This window comes from Gopherus flavomarginatus, chromosome 4, assembly GCF_025201925.1.
Source record: "Gopherus flavomarginatus isolate rGopFla2 chromosome 4, rGopFla2.mat.asm, whole genome shotgun sequence".
NCBI lineage: Eukaryota > Metazoa > Chordata > Testudines > Testudinidae > Gopherus > Gopherus flavomarginatus.
In genome coordinates this window covers 160,716,413-160,741,775 of record NC_066620.1, presented here as the reverse complement: position 1 = coordinate 160,741,775, position 25,363 = coordinate 160,716,413, and the positions used below count along the sequence as shown (strand labels likewise).

The 25,363-nt window shown below is 42.2% G+C and overlaps 1 protein-coding gene across 2 annotated transcripts in view; it reads right to left on the bottom strand.

Moving 5' to 3' along the window:
• Window positions 1-3,612: 3,612 nt before the first annotated feature.
• The window catches only part of ASRGL1 (asparaginase and isoaspartyl peptidase 1), a 32,595-nt gene continuing 10,844 nt past the window's right edge, over window positions 3,613-25,363 (bottom strand). For both annotated transcript variants that reach the window (XM_050950965.1, XM_050950964.1), the window contains exons 4-7: window positions 19,844-19,998; window positions 13,371-13,489; window positions 8,566-8,676; window positions 3,613-5,295 (exon numbers count right to left, since the gene is read on the bottom strand). In XM_050950965.1, coding sequence (XP_050806922.1) covers window positions 5,072-5,295; window positions 8,566-8,676; window positions 13,371-13,489; window positions 19,844-19,998 — 609 coding nt within the window. In that variant the 3' untranslated portion in view covers window positions 3,613-5,071. The remainder of the gene's footprint in view (window positions 5,296-8,565; window positions 8,677-13,370; window positions 13,490-19,843; window positions 19,999-25,363) is intronic.

Below are 25,363 nucleotides of genomic sequence, written 5' to 3'. Positions count from 1 at the left end.
TAAAAGATGTAAAGCAGTGGCACAAAGAATTATTAAAAATGTAAAGAGTTGGGGAGAGTATTGTGAGAAAAAGAACAAAAGATTCTAAGGTTTCAGAGACATAAACAAGTTGAAAGAATCAGAGGGGTAGCTGTGTTAGTCTGTATCCACAAAAACAATGAGCAGTCCAGCGGCACCTGAAAGACTAACAGATTTATTTAAGCATAAGCTTTTGTGGGTAAAAAACACTTCTGTAGTGAGCCAGCCACTCCCAGTCCCTATTCAAGCCCAAATGAATGGTGTTAAGTTTGCAAATGAATTGTAGCTCTGCAGTTTCTCTTCAAAGTCTGTTTTTGAATTTTTTTGTTGAAGGATGGCTACTTTTAAATCTGATATTGAATGTCCAGGAAGATTGAAGTGTTCTCCTACTGGCTTTTGTATGTTACCATTCCTGACATCTGATTTGTGTCCATTTATTATTATGTCTTTTAAATAGGGACTGGGAGGGGCTGGCTCACTACAAAAGCAATTGTCCCTCTCTTAGTATTGACACCTCCTCACCAATTATTTGGAGTGGACCACACCCACCCTGACTGAATTGGCCTTGTCAGCACTGATTCTCCACTTGTAAGATAACTCCCTTCTCTTTATGTGCCAGTATATTTATGCTTGTATCTGTAATTTTCACTCCATGCATCTGAAGAAGTCAGTTTTGACCCATGAAAGCTTATGCTGAAATAAATCTGTTAGTCTTTAAGTTAAAAGACTGAATGGGATTGGAGTAAAAACAAATGTATACATGGTCTTATAGTAAATGCTAACATGGACATTTCTAACTTAGGAAAAATGAATATTTTACTAAAAGAATTCCAAAAAGTTAGTAGTGATACAAAACAAAGAAAGGAGCTTGATGAACAAAAAATTTTTTGCTGAAGAAAATTGTAAGGAATCACATGACAGGGTAGAATATAAAGATGATGTACTGAATGAAAATTTCAGCACAGAAGAATTCAAAAATGCTACAGGCAAAAGTAAAAATGCAGTATCTCAAGTAAGGCTAGCATACGTAATGCAATGCTAAGCACCTATTGAAATTATGGTATATATGGGTGTCAAACAGATGGTTAAGGGTTAATGCCTCTTACCTATAAAGGGTTAAAAAGTTCACCTAGCCTCGCTAACACCTGACCAGAGGAACCAATGGGGGAACAAGATGTTTCAAAAGGAAGGAGGGAAGTTTTTCCTTTGTTTAGAGTTTCAGTTTCAGCCAGAGTAAAAAAGATCAAGGAACCAGCCTCTTATCAGAGTAGTAAGTTTTAGAAAGGAATAAACAGGCTTATGTTTATTTCTTTGTAACCTGCCTTATGCAATTAGAGGTAGAATCAAGTTGGGTACTTGTTTTTTTGTGTAACTAAATTTGTGCCCAGGGGAACATCCTCTGTGTTTTGAATCTGTTGTCTGTGAGAGTAGCTGGTATGCTAATCTCTCCTATAAGGTTTTCTTTTACCTTTCTTTTCTTTAATTAAAAGCCTTTTTCTTAATACCTGATTGATTCTTCCTTGTTTTAAGATCCAAGGGATTGGATCTGGATTCACTAGGGATTGGTGAAGGAGTCTCTCAAGGCTACCCAGGGAGGGGAGGGTTTTTGGGGAAAAGGGAGTGATCCAGACACTGAAAATTCTGGATGGTGGCAGTGATACCAGATCTAAGCTAGTAATTAAGCTTAGAAGTGTCCATGCAGGTCCCCACATCTGTACCCTAAAGTTCAGAGTGGGGAAGGAACCGGAATACTAGTAGCAGAATTGAATCAAGCGGTGGTTATACTGATAGGAAAACCTGGCAAACTAAACAAAGACGTGATGCATGTAGATCTATCACATCCCGTGTGGGCAACATTATGAAAAGACTGATAAATGAGAGATTATCATTTCATTTTTTCCAAGTATGCTACTAAACTGTGTACAAAGTGGTTTCAGGAAAGGAAGATGCATAGTTGATTATATTGTAAGATTAGAAACAAATACAAAACAGATTTTGATAGCTGTCTTTTTGGACACTGAAAAACATATGACATGCTACAGAGGGAAGCTTCATGTATAAAGTAGCCACAGTTGGAGTAAGAGGAAGAATGTTTTGGTGGATAAGAGACTGCTTAAGTGGTAGAACCATACAAGTCAGGTGGGGGCAGGTTTGTCAAATATTTATAAAATTAACGAATGGCATTTCCCAGGGGAGTGTTATCAGGCCAAGCCTGCTTAACATTATTCTTAATGATCTCCCAGAGATTATACAGGCAGGAATAGTTAGGTATTAGTCTATTTGCAGATTACTGTGATATATGGGCCAAATATAGAAGACTTAAGATAGCTGTGGAGAGAACCAATGAAGCACTCAGGAATTTCAGAATGGGGAGATACTTGGGGATTTAGGTTCTCACTTGCCCAAACAAAGGGAATGATCTTCACCAAAAAGGAAGACTGGGGAAGAATAGAACCTCTCTCTCTATACAGAAAAAAAAATCAGTTTAAAATTTTACAGTCATGAGTTATGTTCAATAAACTAACTTGGAAAGGTTATAGATAATCAGAAGCAACTGTAAAGATAGGATGAATTTGCTTAAAAGTATTGCTGGGAACAACTGGGGGTGCAGATAAGAACAAACTGTTGATGCTGTAAAGGGCATTATGGATACCAAGACTTTAATTCAACTTCTAAAATAAACACAAAAAAGGAAGAAAATTCAGATCTGATCCAAGCCCAAGCTTTGTGAACAACACGTTGTGCGAGTATTAAGACTCTGGACTCTCATGTGTGCTGCAGGTAGCAACCTGAGAAATGCCTCTAAATTTAAGGTAGAAATTGTTAGATTTAGCCTTCTGAGCTAAGGTTAATGGAAATAGCAAAGATAAGAGTACTAAACAAATATACGAGGACAGTTGGGAATTAAGTAGAGACAAACTCCCACCTGCGAACAAGGCCAAAAGGTGGGTTAAAAAGGAACATCTGGAAGAAATTAAAATCCTTAGTCATGGGAAGTCAAACTATAGCACAATGGTTGTCTCCCCAGTTGTGGATTTGAAATTATATGATACAACAAAGCTAAGAGCAGAACCATCAAATACGACGGCTATAATTTACGAGTTTATACATGGCAAATGGGGTCTTCATTGCCAAACCTATATTGACTGCTCTAGAGATGAGAATACAGTTTGGGAAAGGCCTTTTGTATCCCTGAATCTGAAATTAAGAGACCTATGAGACTATCCAATTTTGTGGCCATTATGACAGGTATATCAGGTATAATGGTGATTGGAAAAGGAAGCCTCGGAAAGCAGGACTGGTTCAATAAATTATTCCTAACTAAAGAGAGTACAGTTGGGTATACCTATCATAATAGCGTGGATTCCGGTGCATGCTGGGATACTGGGCAACAAAATGGCAGATAAAGCAGTGAAAAATGGCTTAAAATGAGGAGATTGACATAAAGAGTCCTCTGAGTATACAGGACTTTTAAAAGTTTGGTTAAGAGGGAATGTCAAGAACTATGGACTAAATAGAATAAAAGGACAAAGGTCCTATGAAATATGTCCTAAACTTGAGGATAATGGTATACTTAAAAGCTATGACAGAAGAAGTGAAGTAGCTATACATTTAGAGGGCTAACAGGTCACTGTGACCTGAATGGTAATTTATATTTACTAAACAAGCACAAAAATTGGTTATGGAAACCTGCAAAGTCCAAGAAACAGTTAAGCATCTGCTGTGGCAATACAGGGGCAGTTACATAGAAAGAAAAATTCTTTATGAAGAACTGAGATGCACCCAAGGTGAAAGAATATAGTCTGAAAGAATTGGTGAGTACTGGGAAAGTGGGATAGTATTAAAAAAAGAGTTTGATTTTTTTTTTTAAGGATACAGAACTGGGTGAGAGGATATAGATTTTTGCTTATGCAAAAACTGCTGTAGGTGGCAGTCATAGCCTCATAGGCTGAGGCTGCTTTACCATAAAACAGGAAGCAGATAGAAAAAAGGAAGGTGGTGGTTTCAGGGAGAGAGAAAAGAATTTTGCATTCAAGAGTAGCAAGACCCTGAGGGTCGAGGAGGAAGTCTAGGAAGAATGTTGTCCTTGGAACCCTCTTATGGGTAGAGAAGTCTAGCAAGAGGCCAGGTGAGAGACAGTGCAGCCACTAGGACTGAAAAGGCTTCAGTTTGGTGAGCTCTGATAAAAGGGCAGGATCTGGACTTCCAGAAAGAGAGCTCTGGCAGGTGGTTAACTGAGGGACTGTGTAAGGGAAACTTAGGAAGGATGAAAAGTGAAGATGGGTTAAATTGTACACTTGGTGGTATGAGATTTACTGGCAGATTCCAGGGGGAAGATCTGGCCCTGAAAGGAGGGTGAATTTAGAGAGGTTGTGAGAGAGGCCTGTTGGCAGACTTGGTAGGAAGAAGTCCAGAGAGGCAGCAGAAGGAGTCTGACATGGTAGACTTCAGCTGCTGGTTGAAGGGTCCTTGGACTGGAAACTAGTGTAGTGGGAGGACCTGGGTTCCCCTGCCAGCCACCAGGGAAGATGGCATGAAACTCCTGATATAAGTGAAAAGAGACTTAACAGCCCTGAGATAAGCAGCTTTAAGGACCACAGTAGGCCAGAATCGGGGCTGAAGACCTTTTGTAAGGACATTGGATTATCTGTTGGACTTCACTACCCTAAAAGGGACCTGGCTGGAGAGGCTGAGTCACAAGAAGAGGCAGATCACTACAGGGCTTGAGCAACTGTCTCTGCGGAGAGTGCTAGAAGAGAGCCAGCTGCGCCAGGCCCAGACATGAGGGGATGCTCTTCTACACGCCATCTGGTTTTTGAAAGGACACCAGCCCTGGTGCTTTCTAGAGACATTTAATTGATCACTATATCCACATCCATCATCTTTAAGCCTAGTGCTTCTGAGTTTCAGTTTGCTTGTAAAATGCGGTGAATTCTGGGAATATTTAATAGAGGGTAAATCTTTTCAGAAAGATAACATCAATTTTCACTGCTCCCCATGAAGACTGAGATCTTTGTCCTGCCGTACTATCCACTTTTCTTCATCCCCAGAATTACTTGGATTCAAGTGCTTCTGCAACAGAGCTCGTATGTATCTCCCCTGTGTAAATGCCATACTGCAACTGGTCATCCTTCACTGTTGCCCAAGACATCTGCTTGGTGGAGAACCTTGCTGCCCAGTCCCCTGAATTGCTGACAACTATGACACCTCCTAATCCACCCACTCTTGTTTTCATATAATTCAATGCAGTGTCAGCAGCCTCCATCGGTGACATTCCTGAAAACAAGAACACAGAAGAGTGATGATCATGTAGTATCTGCTTCTGGTCCTATTGAAGTCAATGACAAAGTTCTCTTCAGACTTCACTCTGTGCAGAACCAGGCCCTCTATATTTCCTTTACTGAATGCCCAAGAAGTTACAAGTGCAATCGCTGGAAAATGCTTTGTTTATGGGAGGAATGTGAACCACTGCAAATAGCTTCTATGCTGTAGTAATACTGCAGAGACAGGGTTTATGAAGCTTCCCATTATTCTCAGGTTTTAGTCTTTTTGACTTAGCATATCTGGTGAACTTTGTAGTTCAGTGACACATAATAGGACATTTTTGAAGGGTGGTGGTGGTGGTAACTGTTAGCAATCTGCAAACGTGCCACTAGCAGCGCCCTGCCAGGGAATTTCTGTCTAATATACTTATGACTTGAACACTCACAATAATTCCAGGAGGGACCATCAGATCATCTAGTCTGACCTCCTGTATATGACAGGCCACCAGCCTCCTTAGCACCCACTCAAAACCCAAAAAACAAAAGTAGACCAAAGTATCACAGCCCTCAGGAGATTAGACTATTATAAGCCACAGGCAGAGAATAGGAGGGACTGAAGTGCACCATGCCTGAGACCCCCGACAATGGCAGGGAAATGATTGAGATATACCCAGATAATCCTGGCAAGTGATCCACACCCAGAGACTGCAGAGGAAGGCAACCCCCTCCCCCCAAAGGTCACTGCCTATTTGACTTGGGTGAAAATTCCTTCCCAACCCCATATATGGCAATCAGTTAGACATTGAGCATGTGAGGAAGAACCAGCCAGCCAAGACCCTAAGAGAGAATGCATGGAGAATTGAACTGAAACCCCTACAAAGTTAGACCAATGAACCCTGAAGAGCTCAGAGTGTGAATTCTGTGTGTGATGAATTTTGGTAATGTGGACACTGATGCTACTGTGGGTGCAGCCACTGTGGGGAAGGATCTGCTTATCAGCCTTCATATTGTTACCAGACTATGCACTGATGACATCAACAGCCAAGATCCTTTACCACACTCAATCCCTAGTAATGAGAGCACTTTATAAACAAATTTAAGAACACTGTCCTACGCAGAAGTCTGTTAATAGTTATGTCCTTGTTCATAAGCTGTAACCCTTCATTTGTCTCCAGAAATGCCGTAGTGCTTGGTCTTAATACTGTGAACTAAAGCAGCTGTGATGTTAAATTGTGTGTGTGTTTTATAAACTGACTATATGCATTAGCCCTCCTACAAACTTTCTGTGGAAAAAAACCCTATAAAATAGAAACTATTCACAATCTTTGCCACTGCAAGATGGGAATCCATTCTCTAACACTGTGGCAAAATCTTGACTACTGAAGTCAATGGGAGTTTTGCCACTGACTTCAACAGGATCAGGATTTCACCCCGTGACTTTTCACCAAGGCAACAGCTGCCACCATAAGGCAGAAATTCCAATAGCTGTTAAAAGATTTTTTCTGAACAAGTCACAGATTATACATGACAAGAAGAACTTACGTGAACTTGCAATACTTGGCACCCAGAAAAATGGAGGAAACTAAACAAACACACTGCTCAAAACGTTCCTTCAAATATTGAGGAAACAGAAATATGACTCTCCCCAAATGGAAGATGTTAAGGGAGAGCCAGCCATTCTTAACACTTCATGGATGCATTATATGCAACACTGGTATTTTAAGACACTTGTTTCCTATTTTTAGTAGTCTAAATCCTATTTTCAAAAATAAATCAAGCATTTAGGAGCCTATATCACACTGACTTTCAATGACATATAGGCTCTTAAGTCACATGGAAAATTTTTCCCTAAGTGTGTGCACAGGCTTATTTTACAGTTTTAAATATTCTGCTTCTGTTGGCAGCTCAAGTGCTCAAAGTAGAAATAATGATAGGAGTGAGTTTTGGCCCTTTCTTGAAATGCTGAGGAATTGCTAATTTGCTGGGGTCTTTGCCTGGAAGCTAGGTTGCTCCTCAACATTTCAGGGAAGGCTGAATAGCGGCAAACTAACAATGAGAGGATTTCTACACGTTAAGAAATTTAGAAATATGTTTAAAAAGGGTTTTATTGTGATTCTCCTCTCAGGCTGGTGTAAATCAGGTGTAACTCCAATGTAAAACCAGGTATGTGAGAAAAGAACCTGGCTCAATTCTTTATGGTAAATTTAAGATTGGGAGGTCATTTATGAAAGGAATGAACTCCAATGAAATAGGACTGAGGTGGGGCTGTGGCATGTCAGGGCTTTGGGAAATAATCTGTATAGAGTATTATATTTTATACTGATATTTTCTCTTGGCTCTGCTAAGAATGAACCATGACTAGCATATGTTGGGACCACAAAACATGTAGCAGTTACAGATCTCTCAGCTGCTACTTGCCTTCTTGTTTCACATTTCTCTTATGATTAGGAATGTAAATGAAAAATTGTTTACTGTAGTTCCTATTCTGGTAAGAGTATCAAAAGTTATTGCTCATTAATACTTGCAAACCATAGCTTTCTAAAATTAGCAGTGATGTCTACATTAATGGTTCTGTAACTGCAGTACAAGTATGTTGTCTGACTGTTTACAAGGTTTGGATGACATCCTAACAAATGAAGGTAAAGCTGTAAAGAGTCATCCACAGTTAGATTGTGTTACAGTCAGATGAGACGCCCCATGCCAGCTGTTTACCACATATGCACCTGGTCTACTTAACATACAGTTTAGTACACTTTCCAAAACAAAACTAAAATGCCGTCCTATGAATTCCTTTTTGAACGGAGAGGAAAACGGTTGTAAAATTTCTGTTGCTACAAGCAATTCAGCCCTATGAATTGTTATAGCCTATGGAGTCTCTAAGCTTCTTGTGTTATACTTCCCTTTATTTGTACTCTTTGTTTTTACTAATTTGCTTGCATTTGCATTTTTCCAATTCTCTGCTTATGAACTTACAAATTGTAAAAAAATCTTCAGTTAAACTTAAAATAATTTATATGAATGATATTTTATGCTGTATCTAAAACATAATGGAAGAAAAATATCCACACTACTTGATATTCAAAGAACACAGTTGGAATTTATTTGTTTTGCACTTTTAGTCCTGCTATTGTGTGTGTGTTTTGAGATAATCCAACCAAAAATGGCCAGGAAACAGTTTTTTAGGGGGAGACGACAGGAACTGCATTGCTAAGAGTATAATTTACATAAACTAGTTAGTTCCAGTATTACTTTCCTTCATCTTACTGGAAAGTTTAGATTGTACCTTGTTCCATGTGATAGAGAATAAGTCGGGCTAGGACCACTTTCATCATGCTTTCTCCATGTCCTGTGGTAGAGATGGCACCAACATGGTTATCAGCATAGCCTCCACTTCCTGCTCAAAGAAAAAGTATGACACTAAAGCTTTAGAGCAAAAAGAGATTTACAAGCAATGCATGATTTCAAATCACAGGCCAATTTCTAAAGTTCTGGAGGTCCTGTTGCTTCTAGGGACAAAAAGCTGAAAGTTCATGTGTGACATCTTTGTTTCTGATTTCTTCCTGAAAGTTTCAACAGCAGCGTGAGAAGTCAGGCACAGCTGGAAGAGGTTGGTTGCCAAGTTATAGGGTTGGAAAGATAATGGCATAATGGTGAATCTGATGTTGGAATAGGAAGGAGTGAGCATTAATAGTAGCCAGATCAAAAGTAGGTAGATAGAGGAGAGGCATGCAGGAAAGACAAAGGTGGAAAGGCAGGCAGGGTGATGGTGGGGAAAGTAGGAAGCCAGAAGTGGAGAATGTGAGGCAGCTAAACCTGCACTGATGACTGACTGGCTAGGGAGGTGCACTGCAGGAATGTGCTGACCAATAGGCAGCAGAGAGGTGGTAAGAGCCAGCCAGGTAGCAGCACTAAAATTCTATTGTGACAGAGCATGGGAGAAAAGCCCAAACAGGAGAGCTGCTTCCAAGTTACCTTTGTAAATTCAAAAGGCTGCACTGACCCAGAAGTGCAGCAAACCTGCTGATGTCAGAAGACCTCCAGGTGCCATCATTTAAGCAACAGGTGTTTGTGCCTCTCCATGGGTCACTAGAATCAACACCAAAGTTAAGGTCCTACAACCACCTGATATCCCAACTCTCACCTAAAACAACCACTCACTGAACTGTTTGACTTAAAAAAAAACAAACAATCTAGTGCTCATGAATGGTGCAATTAATAGTTACAATGTCAGGAGCCATGGAAAACAAATTCAAATTATTGTTTGCTTATACTTTTAAAATTCTTTGAATTTAAAAACAAAAAGTAGAAAATCTTGCTGTGACAGTGTACCCCACAAGGCTTTATGGGGTGGGGGTGCTCATAAATGTATGCATGATATAACTGGAATAGGGTTTTGCTACATGTAAGGTTATGATCTACTGGTTATGTTCATTCTAGTTGTAAGCCGGCACCATTTGTGTGTTCAAAGTTATGAACATTGGCTGTATAATTGCTTGATTTCTAAGTAGTCTTAGTTAAAACATTTGGTCACTTCTAGGGAAAGGAATGTGCAAGTTAAGTGCTCAATCCAGAAGCACTTAGACAAAAGAGCTTGGAAGGCTCCAATCCACGTAAGAAGTCTTCCTGGAGACATACAAGATACCATGTGTAAATTGGCTTCCTCCTGTGAAGACTGAGTCATGCATGGACATGTGACTTGCCCAGGTGACTCCAGAACTCCATCTTGGAGCTGGACTTTGCATAGGAGTGAGGAAGGGGATCTCCACCCACAAGAGTGAGTCTATTTAAACCCATGAAAGACCCCTCCATTTTGTCTTCAGCTGGCTAAAGAAGGAGCCTCTCCACCCCCCCAGGATACTTAAAGGAAACTGGAACAAAGGATAGTAACTATAGGCGGTGTGAGTGATTGCTGGACTCAGGCTAAAAGGAGATTAGCCTATAAAAGGGAGCATTCTGGAACTGGTGAGGATCCTATCTGTATTTAGTTTGACTAGACATAGATTTGTGCATTTTATTTTATTTTGTTTGGTAACTTACTTTGTTCTGTCTGTTACTACTTGGAACCACTTAAATCCTACTTTCTGTATTTAATAAAATCACTTTTTACTTATTAATTAACTCAGTATGTACTAACACCTGGGGGAGCAAACAACTGTGCGTATCTCTCTCAGTGTTATAGACTGCCAACAATTTGAGTTTTACCTGTCCCAAAGCTGCAGGTTTGCCAGAAAACAGCTCACAGAAGTGTACTTGGCATCTGGGTGCTAAAGGCAAGCACACTTCTGTGAGCTGTTTTCTGGCAAACCTGCAGCTTTGAAGCAGGTAATTCAAACTCTGGGTCTTTGCTGAAGTAGACAAGAGTGTCTGACTCAGCAAGAAAGGGTGCTGAAGTCCTGAGCTGGCAGGGAAAACAGGGATAGAAGTAGTCTTGGCACATCGGTTGGCAGCTCCCAAGGGGGTTTCTGTGATCCAACTTGTCACACTTGCATTCAGAAGGGACAGTTTCAAGCATGCTCCTTTTTATGAATGTTGTGCCTCCCCCGAAAAATGAAACTTAAAAAAGCCACACACTGATGATGCTCCTGAAGAGAAAAAAAGTCCTGGCAGATCATATTTTAAACGGAAAACTCCCTGTAGGCCCCTTGAAGGCCACACATTTGGTGCCTTATTCCTGTAGACCACAGGGGAGACACAGGAGAATGACGTGGGTAAGTACATCACCCTTGCCAAGCATTAGGAGACTGCTTAGGGGCCTTAACATGTTGTTCAGGGGTCAACTAAAATCTCTCCTCCTCCTGCAATCCTATTTAGGCTAACATCTGCCAAGCCTAATAAGGCTCTTTGTGAATGCAGATGTGTTTTGAGGGATCCCACTGAGACAATTAAGGCAGATCAATCCCCAGCTAGTGTCCAAAGACTTGTGAGGGGTGGGCCTTGATGCACCTCCTGTATAGCACAGAGTGATGAACTTGAGGTCCTCAGAAGAACTAGAATGCTCTCAGGCTACTGACCCACCCCCTTCCCATCATACCACTACTTCATTCCGTGCCCCCTTATCCACTGGCTCCCTTCTCTACCATTCTCTATGCTAGTCATCTCCATTGTATCTGCTGAGGAAGTTATTTGCCATGGGCCTTTGGAGGTGCATAGGATAGGATTACAACAGTTAGTATGGACTTTAGGATGGGGAGCAGCAGAGAGTGAAAGGCTTTCCTCCTTCCCACCCAAAAAGGGATACTCAAGTTCCCTCCTTTGATTAAATTTGGACCTCCCAGAAGATCCAACATGCATTGAAAACGTTGCCATAGTCTATTCTGCAACTCCTTCCCCTCCACTCAAGAATCCTGCATGCATAATAGGAGTGCTGGATGGTTACAAGAGGTTTGTTCTTTGGGGTATCTGAGAAGTGAGTATTTTGTCAATTACTAGGAAGAAACACGCTAGTTACTATTACACCAAATGGTTCTCAGCTTCATTCTCTCTCTTTTAATACTAGCTCCAAAATGCAGAAGCCAGGAAGATCTATCTGATGGGGCAGAGAAGCTCCACACCAGCATGGTTAAGGACAGCCACTTTGCTATAACTGCAGCCAATACCAAGCCTGGAGGGGGAATTATAGGAGAGCCTGGCTCAGTTGAGTCGTGGCCAGTCAGGAAGGAGGACAGTTCTCTGCCTGAAGGGAACTCTGCTTGCAGAGTTACAGAAGGAAGGATGGGCCTGCTAGCTGGAGAAGCAGTTAGATCCCAGGAGCGAGTAAGAGATTGTGGTGGGAAACAAGCCCAAAGGGAAGGACTGGGGTGTCCGAAGGGAAGATGAAGGGAAGACAGGGGGACAGCCAACGATTGAGTTGGGTTTGCTTTTTGTTTCAGAAATTTTTGAGGCGGAGCCCCTCCACCTACCCCAGAGGGGGATAATACTGAATGTACAACTAGCTGGTAAGTCAGAGGTAGACAGCCTTCTTTCCTGCCTCTCACCCCCAACCCCCAGAAGACCTGCAGCTGCATCGAGATGTCTGAAAGGTGCACCAGGAGGCACTGCTCTTGCCATGCTGCTACAATTTAGATGAGACAAAGCTTAAGGAAAAGGCAATTTAGGGTGAGCAGAGGACCATGCTGGTTCAGTGTATGCTCAAGTTGCAAACCATGCTAAAAATAGTCAGTGGGCACCATAATTGCTTGCAAGCTCAGCAATTCTGGATGTAAAGTAATGTTGGCTCTGGATCTACTAATCAGCTGCTGCCAGCAGGAATGCTGTTCAAGTTTGGAACATGTTTTACTAAAAATATTGTTTTTCCAGTTTCTGGTTCCATGGAAGAACTATGTAGCAATCACCAAATATAAGCCTGTCTCATTAGAGGAATTCACTGGAGAATGGATTAAAAGTCTCTTTACCTATAGATGAGAGAACACCTATAACATTTCCTCTATTCTGCTTCCCACCATCATGCTTTCCATGGCTCTTTATAAACAGGAACTCATGGAGAGAGTCAAAGCTTTTAAATAAGAGTGGCTTAAGTTGCCAGTCATGTTAGAGACTTCTAGTCAAATTCTCATTACTCTAATGAAACTCCAATGACTGCAATTGGAGTTGCACCTGATATACAATGGTATAAATGGGAGAAGAATCTGGTGCATTTGGTTAATTTTTCACATTAGGTTTTGACCTTTTTGTTTGGGAGACACCTGGATTAAACACCATCTGAGCAACTAATAGAGCCTTAGAGGGGAACAGGTTGCAATTTTGTCCATGTTGCAAGGGAACATAGCAGATGAGTTCTTGGTTTTTGCATAAGAGTATCACAGTATAAAGGGAAGGGACATGATAGGGAAACGCCAGATCATACAGTTTCCAGAAAAAGAGGGAGTGTCCCCCATTTCTTTGTTCAGACCTACCAGAAATCTGGACAATAAGTACAAAACATCTACCTGACCTGCAGCCTTCTGGTTGTGTGGAAGGAGCAGTTGTTAAAAGGATAAACTGACACATTTTAATATGCTTTAATTTAAGCCTCAATTCTAGATCAGCTAGTGTCAATATTTCATTTCAATCATAGAAAATGTGAGTATTAACTGATTTCATTTACCATACCTATGCACGCTGAATCCCCGACTCGGCCAACCAGTTTATTAGTGAGTCCCCCAGTGGATGTTGCACAAGCTACGTTTCCTTCATTGTCTATAGCAACGGCACCAACTGTTCCAGGGTCTCTGCCAAGAATAATATTTCACAGAATTAGGCAGGGTTAAGAATACTTGCCAAAGCATGTTGTGTCCATTCTGCAGGTAGTTTTTACAAATGTGAGATTACAACAGTAGTCTACAATTGAATGTCATTAACTTTAATCTATCCTCATGTGACAATCACTTCATGTTCATGTAACTGTTTTTTTTTAGTGTAGGGAGTTTCATTATGAAATCTACTATCCATTTCAGATAACAAGCAATATATAACAATTCTGATATAGTATCAACCTTATAATTGATAGCACAGATGTCAAACTCTTGGCCTGTTTGATCTATTTATCTGATCTCCCTACGATAAATTTTTATGATCCAGTATGAAAGCTTTCATTTGGAAAGAATAAAAAAATTCCTAGCCCTCCTGACTGTGAAGATAATTTTTAAAATGGGACACACTGAAGCTCTGAATTAGCCTGAAACAGAAACTCAGATGTGGGAACTGCCTCCACTGTTCCAACTGGATGAGAGCTCTAAAGCCTAGTGATGATACATGGAAAAAGATAAAAGATAAATGAATAAAGAAATAGCAATGGTCCTAAATATGCCATGCATCACTCCCCCACATAGATTGGCCAGCCCGTGCCACTTCCCACAGCTCCCATTGTCCGGGAACAGCGAACTGCAACCACTGGGAGCTGCGAGTGGCTGTGCCTGCGGACAGTCAACGGATTACCCTGATGGGCTGTGTACGGCCTGTGGACGACAGGTTGCCCACCACTGCTCTAAAGCCTAAAATGTCAGAGTCAGCGTGTGATAGAAACAGCTACAAGCAGGGCTGAGAACTCTTTATTCAGAATATCACCATGTTGAATCATCACTGAGTTTTGCAGTCTGTTGCCATTCTGTTTTTATGTTCTCAGCCCTTTAGACTTTACAAATTACACCCAGGTGGTGTACAGCCTATAGTAAGACATGTATCTATGCTATGCCAAGAGTCCTAGACCACTGTGATATTGGAGGTAACAACCATTTAACCACCCTTACTCTACAGCTAATTTACATGCAACAGCTTCATCGGTTGTATGAAGGAGATGGCACAGATGGCAGATTACTTGGCCCAGCTGCCACAGTCTTTCCAAACCACACACTCAACACAACCAGCACATGTAATCCTAAATACACACATAGCCCCTTACTGCAGTGCACATCCCTCACTTGCCAACCCACAAATCAACGCATCTCCCAGCACAACCCCTGAGACCTAAAACAACACATCCAGCATACACAGTGACCACATACACCACTCTGAAGTCTGAGTCAGTGCTAAGTGAGTAAAACAGCTATGAAAATGAATGGTTGAGAGGTCTTTAAATTTAGAAGATCACCAGGTTTAAGCCTCACTGGAATTCGTGGTCTGTTACCCCTTAACTAGTAGCTGAAAGTCCATGCTGTTGCACGTTTGTAATTTGTTAAGAATATATCCTCACCCCGTCTACAGCACTGCTTGGCTAACCTCTGAGATGTACTTTGTGTCATACTACTATACTACTTAATAAAATAGCTAAGTAACAATACATAATACATTGTCTCTCTATTAAAGAGTCTTTTCTCCTTCCACTGTCACAAGACTGAAGCTCAGTTAGTATTGTTAAACCCCACTACTCACTGAAAAGGTCATTTTGATAGTTGGTTATTCTCCCTACTGTTTTCCCCTCCCCCCATTTTATTATAAAAAGCTTTTCTTTCAAATGTCTTATTCTGCTGCTGTTTCCTACCCTCTCCTAATGGCTTTGTTTTTCTCCCTCATCCCCCCCCCCAGAACTGATTTTTAGGCTATTTTAGCAGTGCATTTTTAACCACCATACTTTCTGGTCTGCTTGTTTTCTCAGGGCTTGGCTACAATGGAGAGTTGCAGCGCTGGTGGTGGCTTTACAGCGCTGCAGCTTACTCACCATCCACACTTGCAAGGCACATACAGCGCTGCATGTACTCCACCTCTGCCTGGGGAATAACGATTGCAGAGCTGGTGATACAGCACTGCTCCACCAGTGTGGCCACCAAAAGTGCTGTTATTGGCCTCTAGAGGTATCCCAGAATGCCTGCTCAGCCACTCTGCTCATCAGTTCGAACTCTACTGCCCTGGCCTCAGGTGACCTGCCCTTTAAATGCCCCGGGAATTTTAAAAATCCCCTTCCTGTTTGCACTCCACACCTGGCTGAGCAATCAGTGAATCTTTCCAGGTGACCATGCCTCCACACACCAAACAAGCCCCAGCATGGAGCAATGGCGAGTTGCTGCACCTCATCAGTGTTTGGAGGGAGGAAGCTGTGCAGTCACAGCTGCACTCCAGCTGTAGGAATTACGATACCTATAGGCAGATATCAAGGGCTATGCTGGAAAGGGGCCATGACCAGGACGTGGTGCAGTGCAGGGTTAAAGTGAAGGAGCTGCAGACTGCCTATTGCAAAGCCCGCAAGGGAAATGTCACTCTGGCGCTGCTCCCACGACCTGCCATTTTTACAAGGAGCTGGACGCGATACTTGGGCGTGACCCCACCGCCAATCCAAGGACCACGATGGACACTTCAGAGCAGGGGGGAGAGGGGGAGGAGGAAACAGAGTGAGGGTACTGGAGTGTGGGGGAAGACACCCCGGAGTCATGCAGCCAGGAGCTCTTCTCAAGCCAGGAGGAAGGTAGCTAGTCGCAGCAGCCGGTACTTGGTGAAGGACAAGCAGAGGAGCGGGTTCCCGGTAAGCGGCTTTTATTTTCAGGATGGAAATATTTCGGGAGAGGAGGGAGGGTTAGGGCTGCCTGCATGCATGCCTAGATGTGGAATAGCCCATTGATGTGGTCTATCACATCGCAGTAATTGGCCTCGGTAATCTATTCAAAAAAGTTTCAGCCAGAGCGTGGGCAATGTGCTTGCACAAGTTTATAGGGAGAGCCACTGTGGTCCTTGTCCCAGTCAAGCTAACGGGTCCGTGCCACTGTGCCCCGGGGGGTGGGGGGGCCATTGCTGTACACAGGCAAGCTGCATAGGGGCCAGGGCGGAATCCGCATTGCTGTAGAAGACCCTCCCGCTCTTCCCAGGTGACCCGCAGCAACGAGATATCTTCCAGGATTAACTCCTGTGGAAAACGTTGGGAGAGTGTTCACTGTAGGTGCCCCCTGCAGCTGTTTGCTTCAGGGCTGTGCAGGGGTTTCTGTGCATTGGGGAAAGCAATCAGTCCCCCTTACTTACCATTTCGGGGCTCCTGCAGGTTATGTGCGCTCTCTTTGGTATGGGAAAATTATGCTAAAGTGAAGACTGTAAATTCCTCACTGTGTGGGAATAACTGAGATATAAACAATGCTGTCTCTGTTAACTGTTGCCTTTTTTGCCTTTCCACAAGCAACCTTGACTTCTCGGCTGCCCATATTATCAACAGCTCAAAGACTCCAAAACCTGCAGAAGAAGCCACGAGAAAGGAAAGATGACCTGCTGAAAGCAGTTATGGATCACTCTGCCAGAGAGAATAAAAAACTGCAGGACTGGAGGGAAAGGGAAAGCAGGATCCGCTAGAGAAATGCAGCGGCCAGGAAGAAAAGCACAAAGCAGCTGATAAGCATCCTGGCACGCCAAGCGAACTCTATCCAGGTGCTCGCAGCCATGCAGGCAGAGCACTACTGCGCCGCACCCCCACCCCCACCCCCCATCCCAAAGCTCTTTCCCTTGTGCCCCAATGTCAGCTCCAAACCCCCTTCCCCAGCATCCAGGTTCTTACCTCCACCAGCTGCTTTCAACACCTGTACGTTCACCAACCAGCCCTGAGAACTACGACCCTTACCCTCTGCACTCAACCCCCATCACCATGCAGTATAGGCATCCTGAAGTGCAGCAGTCATTGCACAGCACTCCGGACAAGACATATTCAAACCTGTGACTGTACAGTTCCCCACCACACCCCTCTGCCCTTTTAGGTTCCCAAAATGTTGTGTGTCTATCAATAAAGTTATTTTATTTTCAATAAATAAATTCTTGGCTTTGAAAACAGTCTTTATTATTGCAGAAAGTCAAAGATACCGTAGCCCAGGAAAGAAACAGGCACTACAAATCTGCTTAGGAAAACAGATTCCTATTAACATTGTAATCACTGCACTTCACTCCCATGAAAGGCACCAAACATTACTGTTGGTTTTCAGCCTCAAATTTCTCTCTCAAGGCATCCCTAATCCTTGAAGCCCTCTGTTGGGCCTCTCTAGTAGCCCTGCTCTCTGGCTGTGCAAATTCAGCCTCCAGGCGTTGAACCTCGGAGGCCCATTCCTGACTGAATGTTTCACCCTTCCCTTCACAAATATTATGGAGGGTACAGCACATGGATAACCGCAGGGATGCTGCTTTCCCCCAAATCTAGCTTCCCATACAGAGATCGCCAGCACCCTTTTAAATGGCCAAAAGCACACTCCACAGTCATTCGGCACCGACTCAGCTTGTAGTTGAACTGGTCCTTGCTCCTGTCAAGCTTCCCTGTATATGGTTTCATGAGCCAAGGCATTAACAGGTAAGCGGGGTCTCCAAGGATCACAATGGGTATTTCAACATCCCCTACTGTGATCCTCCGGTCTGGGAAAAAAAGTCCCTGCCTGCAGCTTCCGGAACAGACCAGTGTTCCGAAAGATGCGTGCATCATGCACCTTTCCAGGCCAGGCTGTGTTAATGTCAATGAAATGCCCACGGTGATCCACAAGCGCCTGGAGAACCATAGAGAAATACCCCTTCTGTTTAATGTACTCAGATGCTGGGTGGGGTGTGCTAGAATAGGAATATGCATCCCATCTATTGCCCCTCCACAGTTAGGGAAACCCATTTGTGCAAAGCCATCCACAATGTCCTGCACGTTCCCCAGAGTCACGGTTCTTCTTAGCAGGATGCGATTAACGGCCTTGCAAACTTACATCAAAACGATCCCAACGGTCGACTTTCTCACTCCAGACTGGTTCGCGACCGATCGGTAGCTGTCTGGTGTTGCCAGCTTCCAGACTGCAATAGCCACCTGCCTTTCCACCAGCAGGGCAGCTCTCAATCTCGTGTCCTTGCGCCACAGGGTGGGGGCAAGCGCAGCACAGTGTCCCATGAAAGTGGCTTTTCTCATCCAAAAGTTCTGCAGCCACTGCTCGTCATCCCAGACTTTCATGACAATGTGATCCCACCACTCAGTGCTTGTTTCCCGAGCCCAAAAGTGGCGTTCCACGGTGCTGAGCATTTCCGTGAATGCCACAAGCAATGTCATGTCGTACGCGTCAGGCGACTCGCTATCATCATCCGACTCCTCATCACTTTGGAGCTTAAGGAATAGCTCAACTGCCAAACATGATGTGCTGGCGAGACTCGTCAGCATATTCCTCAGCAGTTCGGGCTCCATTTCCCACAGAAATCGCGCTGCACAGAAACCGTGGGGAGACTCACAATGGTGCCAAACGTGGACAGAAAAACAGGGACAGCTGGGATGTAAAGCGATGCATCACGGGACGTTGGGACAGGAAGCAGAATGACCCGCACCCTTCCGTCCCCTTCCCACAACCCACAGCACCAAAATGGGACGAAGTGCTCTGTGGGATAGCTGCCCATAATGCACCACTCCCAACTGCGCTGCAAATGCTGCAAATGTGGCCACACTGCAGCGCTCGTAGCTGTCAGTGTGGCCACACTCCAGCACTTTCCCTACACAGCTGTATGAAGACAGCTGTAACTCCCAGCGCTGCACACCTGCAAGTGTAGCCAAGCCCTCAATGACCAAGTACCACTGTCAACCCCTGAAGAAGGGAACTATTAGTCAAAATTTTGTAGATTATAAATTAATTGTTTGATCCAGTTTAAAACAAATCCCAGTCTATCTTGGTTATGCAGACTTATGGATAGATATTTATGTTCTGCCAGGGTCTGGCTGTTAGTTTAGCAGTGGAGACAGTGCCTCATTTAAACCACAGCTCTCCTTTGAAGAGTGACCCTATATAGATGGCACTTCCCTGCTCACCAGATCTGCTCAGTGTTTTTGTTCAGGACTATCTGCTAACTGCAGCTGAAATATTTTTTCCCCACCTGCTAATGGTGGAGGGCCCATGCTGCTAAGTGAGCATGAGCTGGATTCTCTTCCTTCTTCAGCATCAAGAGGATTCTTTCCCAAATTTCATCAGTTACACTTGAGCAAGCCTACTGAAGGTTGCCCACATATCATGGAGGGCATAATTTAAAAACCATGTGGAAGCACATGTGTATGTCAGGGCAGAATTAACCCTACACAACTACTTTCAGATCCCACAGCAAGTCTGCATGGTTGCTTGTTAGAGAAAGCACTTACTGATACCACAAACATGAGACACATTATTTTGTGCAGTACCTACTTTTTAAACTCCTGAGGGTTAGAATCTGGCTCAAGGTTCTTGCTCCATCTCTCTCTGGATCTTTCCGTTATAAGTTTCTCCCCTGGAATCTCAGGAACACCCATGGCTTTGGCAAAAAGGTTTGCCCCACGGTCAGTCAGCAACATGTGCTCTGTCTGATAGGGACAGAAAAAAAAACCTCTTGACGCTAATTGGAGTTCAGTACTGATCTGTATAGTCTTATATAAACACTTCGAAGTTTTTAAAAATGTATTAAAATAAATGTTTTTGTTTTTAAAACTTCTTGGAAACCAATAAAAGGCACAATTGTGACCCCAGTCCTGCTCCCATTGACTTAAGTAGGAGTATGTTTGGATTCCTATGTGCTTTTTTGGTGGAACAGGAGGATTTTGGATTCAATAATGCAAAAGAACCCAAAACAAAATAATTAGGATTAACAGAATATAATTGCCTTCAAATATTCAATACTCATTAGATGAGAAAAATAGAATTCACTCATACCAATTTTTTTTCTGAAATTAGATATTGCGATCCTTTATAGAACTGGTTTTGCAGTCTCTTTCAATCAATCATTGGTATTTTGCTTATCTACATGATTGGTTTGACCAGGTCACTGAATGACCTAAAGAACTATTTTCATTCTAAGAGAAATATGCTCTGTGGTGACCTACAGAAAAAAATAGCCTTTGTTCAAATGTTGTTATTCCTTGTAAATAGTAAAATAATCCTAAACTTATCACACACTAACATACATTTTTCTTAACGTCTAAAATGACTAAATTGAAGTTAACCCACCTCCAAAATATTTACTAATCTATTTAGGTCCAGCTCCTGTCCTTATGTATGCAAATACCATTCCCATACAGTACCTGAATCAGTTGTCACATGAAGTCAGTTTGGTGAGGGTCCACTTCTTACTGTAGTAAGGCCCTGATTCAGCAAAGTACTTAAGCACAAATTTAGGTCATACTGAAATCAATGGGACTTAAGTACATATTCTTAAAGTTAAGTACATGCTTAAGAGCTCTGCTGAATCAAGGCCTGAATGAATGTTCTCAAACTTTTGAGCCCCTTCCTATTCCCCAGAAAACATGCCTATGAATTTACTCATTGTAGCACTTCTGTCATTCTGCTTTACTAGGAGCTTTATAACTTTCTGACAGAATGAGGAAAAAAATTTAAAAACATTACGGTACAAATCCTTTAACTAGTGCCTATCCTGAGCAGTTTGGCTGGGTCCAGGCAGTGTTGTAGAAGGGAGAATTTGACGCTAAGAGTCTGATCTTATGAGATGCTGAGTGCCATCAACTCCCACCAACTTAAGGTTGTGACATAACAAAACAAAAAACAACAAAAAACAAAAAACCCACCTCCACCCTGACACAGATGCCAGGACACAGTGTTTCACTGTTACTAAGCAGCAAACTAGAGACCTAAGAACATACAGGCAACCTGACTTTAAATTGCCTGGGGTCTATCACAGGGTGTATTGCAATCTTAGTGTTAAATGTTGCAAACATTTACACATGAGTACCTTTACTCCTGTGATTAGCCCCACTGAATGCATTGCTTGTGTGCATAGGCATTTGCAAGATCATGACCTTAAGATACATCTGCACGGAATAAAAGACCTGCAGCATGACTGCCGCTGGCCCGTATCAGCTAACTCAGGCTCACAGGACTCAGGGCTGTAAAATGGCTGTGTAGACATTCACAGTCCGGCTGGAGCCCAGGCTCCATGAGAAGGGAGAGTTACAGAGCCCAGGCTCCAGCCTGATCCTGAACGTTGACACAGCAATTTTGAAGCCCCACATACTGAACCTCACGAGCCTGAGTCAGCTGACCGAGGCCAGTCACAGGTATTTAACTGCCAGGTAAACACACTCACTGTCAAACACTTTTTACATTTTTTTTTATTGTCAGACTAAGTCCTTATTCATGAGAACACAGACATGGAACAATTCACTGTAGAAGTGGAGGCGTGAGACAGGAGTCTTCTGTGTCTTCATAACAATGGACAACACAGTCTTATATACTGAGTGATGTTACCAAACAATAGAAGACATACCTGTACAGTAAGCCTATTAATATTTGTCAGGGAGAAGAAGAAAGATAGTGTATTCTGACAAAACTGAAATGATCTTGTACTTTGCTGAACAAAAACTTCCTTTGGGCAATACTGCCCCCTATGCCTTTGTAACTAACCCACTAGCAACCTGTGATTCAAAACCTCCGAGAATTAAAGTGGGAAGAGAGACACTTAAATACATACATTTCAAAGAACATTTTAACAAGTCTACCTCCAGCACCTGCTCTCTTCTGCCTCCCTCCAACAAAAGGCAGATGGGCAATGGAAACCTGTTCATTGTATTTGATTTTAAAAGAGAATTTATATTCACTTTTAAAATAATCACTCAAAGCCATTACATGTCTAAACAAACAAAACAACTTTTCATTTTATATGCCGATATTAGGTTATTTAATTTTTAAAAGTTTGTTTAGCAAAGCAGCTCTCAGGTGTTCCCAGCATGCACTGGTGATGCCTTCACACCTTAGAATAGGTTCTGAACAGGGAATCTTTGTCAACAGAGGGGGAGTGTCACAGAGGGCCCATTCCTTTAAGGTAACTCTTACTAGGAAGGAACACAGGATGATTTAGTCTATAGCACTTTTCTAAAAGGTTTGTTTATTTAACAATTTTATTGCATAGCCTACAGCAGAAAAAACATCTGGAATATTGAAAAATGGACTTCCCTTCCCCCTAGAGAGGTAGATACAATACTCGCTTCTTCCCCCACCTAGTTTTTCCATGGCCTCTTGAATATGTTTATTAAATTAACAATATTGCAGATATTGGCAGTTAGTGGAATATAAATAAGATATAGCCAAACAGGAGTTTCCAAAGTGAACAAGAAAGGTCTCAGGGTCAGAGTGGCAAACAACAAATGGTCATGGGTGCCAGTTTAAAAGACTTTGGCAGCCAGCCTTGAATTCAGACTAAGATTGCCATGTGTTTATTCAAGACCCAGGCACAATATAGAACATAGCAAAGATACTACCTCCTGCATTAAGGAGCTTATATTCTGTATTAAAATCTTTGGGGTCTAATTCAGGGAGCTGGGTTATACTGTAGTTGAAATTTATTCACACAACTCATTCATTGCACAGAAAAACCAAGTAAACTAGTGTACTGATCATTATACAATCTGTGCCTATTGGAGTTATTTTCTCCTGGAAATGCCTAATAATTCTTTCACACACATTTCCTATACATCAGTTTTCTATTTCTGTTCATTTCAAACAATAATTTAACAGGAACTGCCTACGAAGGGATATGTTGGCTCAGTACATTGTCCTACTAAGCCTTTCACCTCTAGACACTTCTCAATTCTGTCTTACAGTAAGTCATCAGTTAAAGTTATTCTGGTACTCTAATTTTCTTTCAGCTAAGTTTGACCCAACTGAGAGCATGAGTTACAGAAAGCTAGGATACCCATGGATGTTGCAGGATTTAAAGGAGTTGTTTTGGCCACCAGATGGAGCCCAAATTGTTCCACAAGCAGAACTGAAATACTGATAATTACGAAACAGCTTGAATAAATCATTATGGCTGTTTTTCAAAAGGAATCTAAGGGAGTTAAGCACTTGATTTCCATTGAAATCCAAGGGGATCTGGGCACCTAATACTCTTAGGATCCTTTAAAAAATCCCAGCCTTCACCTTCCATGTATTATGGAGTTCAAAAGTGTTCCCAGTGCATACAAAAAAAGCTTTGTAATATGCAAATATTAGACCTCCATTCAATTTATTAGCAACTACATTTTTTTTCTTACCTTTCATCAACAGGGTACTCTTTAAAATGATGTGCATGATGTTAAGAGTAGCTAGGGCTGTACAAAAGACAAAGTCACACTTGGATGCAGAGGACTGCTACAAGGCCTAGCTCAGCCATTTTGTAAGGTTGTGCAGGAGAGGAACTGTGGCTGGAGCAGCCAAGCTGGAGGCCTCTGCACCTTCTGTGCACTGCAGAGATGAGGTCTGCACGTATGCTGCTGGCCCAAAATTTCTGTCTACAGCAAGCAGAAGGGCAACAGCTGGTTAACAGACTAGAATTCTAGTCAGTGGATGGGAAAAGGTGAATTCCCCTGCTGGCTGAGAATATATCAATTACATCCCCACCACCCACTTGGACTTCTCTGTGTGAAGCCTGGTTACTAGAGCTTTGAGGAAAGGATTTAAATTTTACCAGAAAATAAAGTCTCTGTTTTGTCAGATTAATACAAGCAATCTGTTCCTGTATAGTAGCATTCTATTACTTGACTTAAAAATCTAGCCTCGATATTTTTGACTACCAAAAAAATTTTACCTGCCATTGTACAAAGACTTCACCATCATTGTAGGGAAAGAGAGGCAAGTAAATAATATCATACAGCTCTTGAAAAGCACTTTTCATCAGTAGCTCTCAAAACACTTTACAAAGAGGGGTCAGTATCATTATCCCCATTTTACAGATGAGGAAACTGAGGCACAGAGTAGGAAAGTGATCTGTCCAATGTCACCTGATAGGTCAGTGGTGGAGCTGGAACCAGAATGTGGGTCTCCAGAGTCCTAGTTCTGTCACCTGAGATGGCTTTTTCAAGAGTGCTTACTGTTAGCCTAACCCTGCTCCCACTCAAGTCAAAAGGTGCTTTTACCATTCAAACACAATAGCCAAATCAAAACTTTTATCCTTTGAAACATGAACTGCCAAAGGTTATTAAAGGTGACCAGTTTTAAAAAAAATAAATTACAACTTGTGTCTTTTAGAATTTTGAGAAAGACCTGGAAATATTCCTCTCAGGCTTATTTTTACATTAGAAATGTTAGGCCTTGTCTACCCTGGTTTTGCCTGGATGACTCTATGAATATCTGTAAAATTAATGAGAGAAATGTCACAGGTGACTGAAACCTTAGTAACTGAGTGAAAAAGAGATTTTTTGTCAGAATCCTTAAAGAAAACCAATCTAGAATTTTTATTTCTTTTTACATTTGTTTAACCCAGTGTTTTGATGACAAACATTTTGGTGGAAAGCTCTCTTTGTTAGAGATTCAAACTCCCTAGTCTTCTATTAAGGGCTAAGATTGCTCCAACTCCAGTTCTTCAGGAAGCCTTTCAGGACAAGTCTTAATATTCTTGATCATACTAGGTTACAAGAAGAGAAACAAATACCTTTAAAATCCCACATTCCCATATTCAGGCTTTTATAAATCATGAAAGGGGGAGAGGGGGCAAATGTTTGTACTTCTCCTTTGTAAATCACCTTTAAAGTAGCCAGGAGACTGAGGTAGAAGAAGCATGAAAAATAAACCCACTTAGGCCTTGTCTACATGAAAATGTTTCTTACCCTTGTTCAGCTATGGTGGAGTTGCACTGCTACTATCAATAGCTTAAGTTATAGTTTAGACAGGGTTGCAAGCACTTTTAATCACCATATCACATAATCCTAATTGTCGGAAAAAACAGTGACACTCAGTGTACTC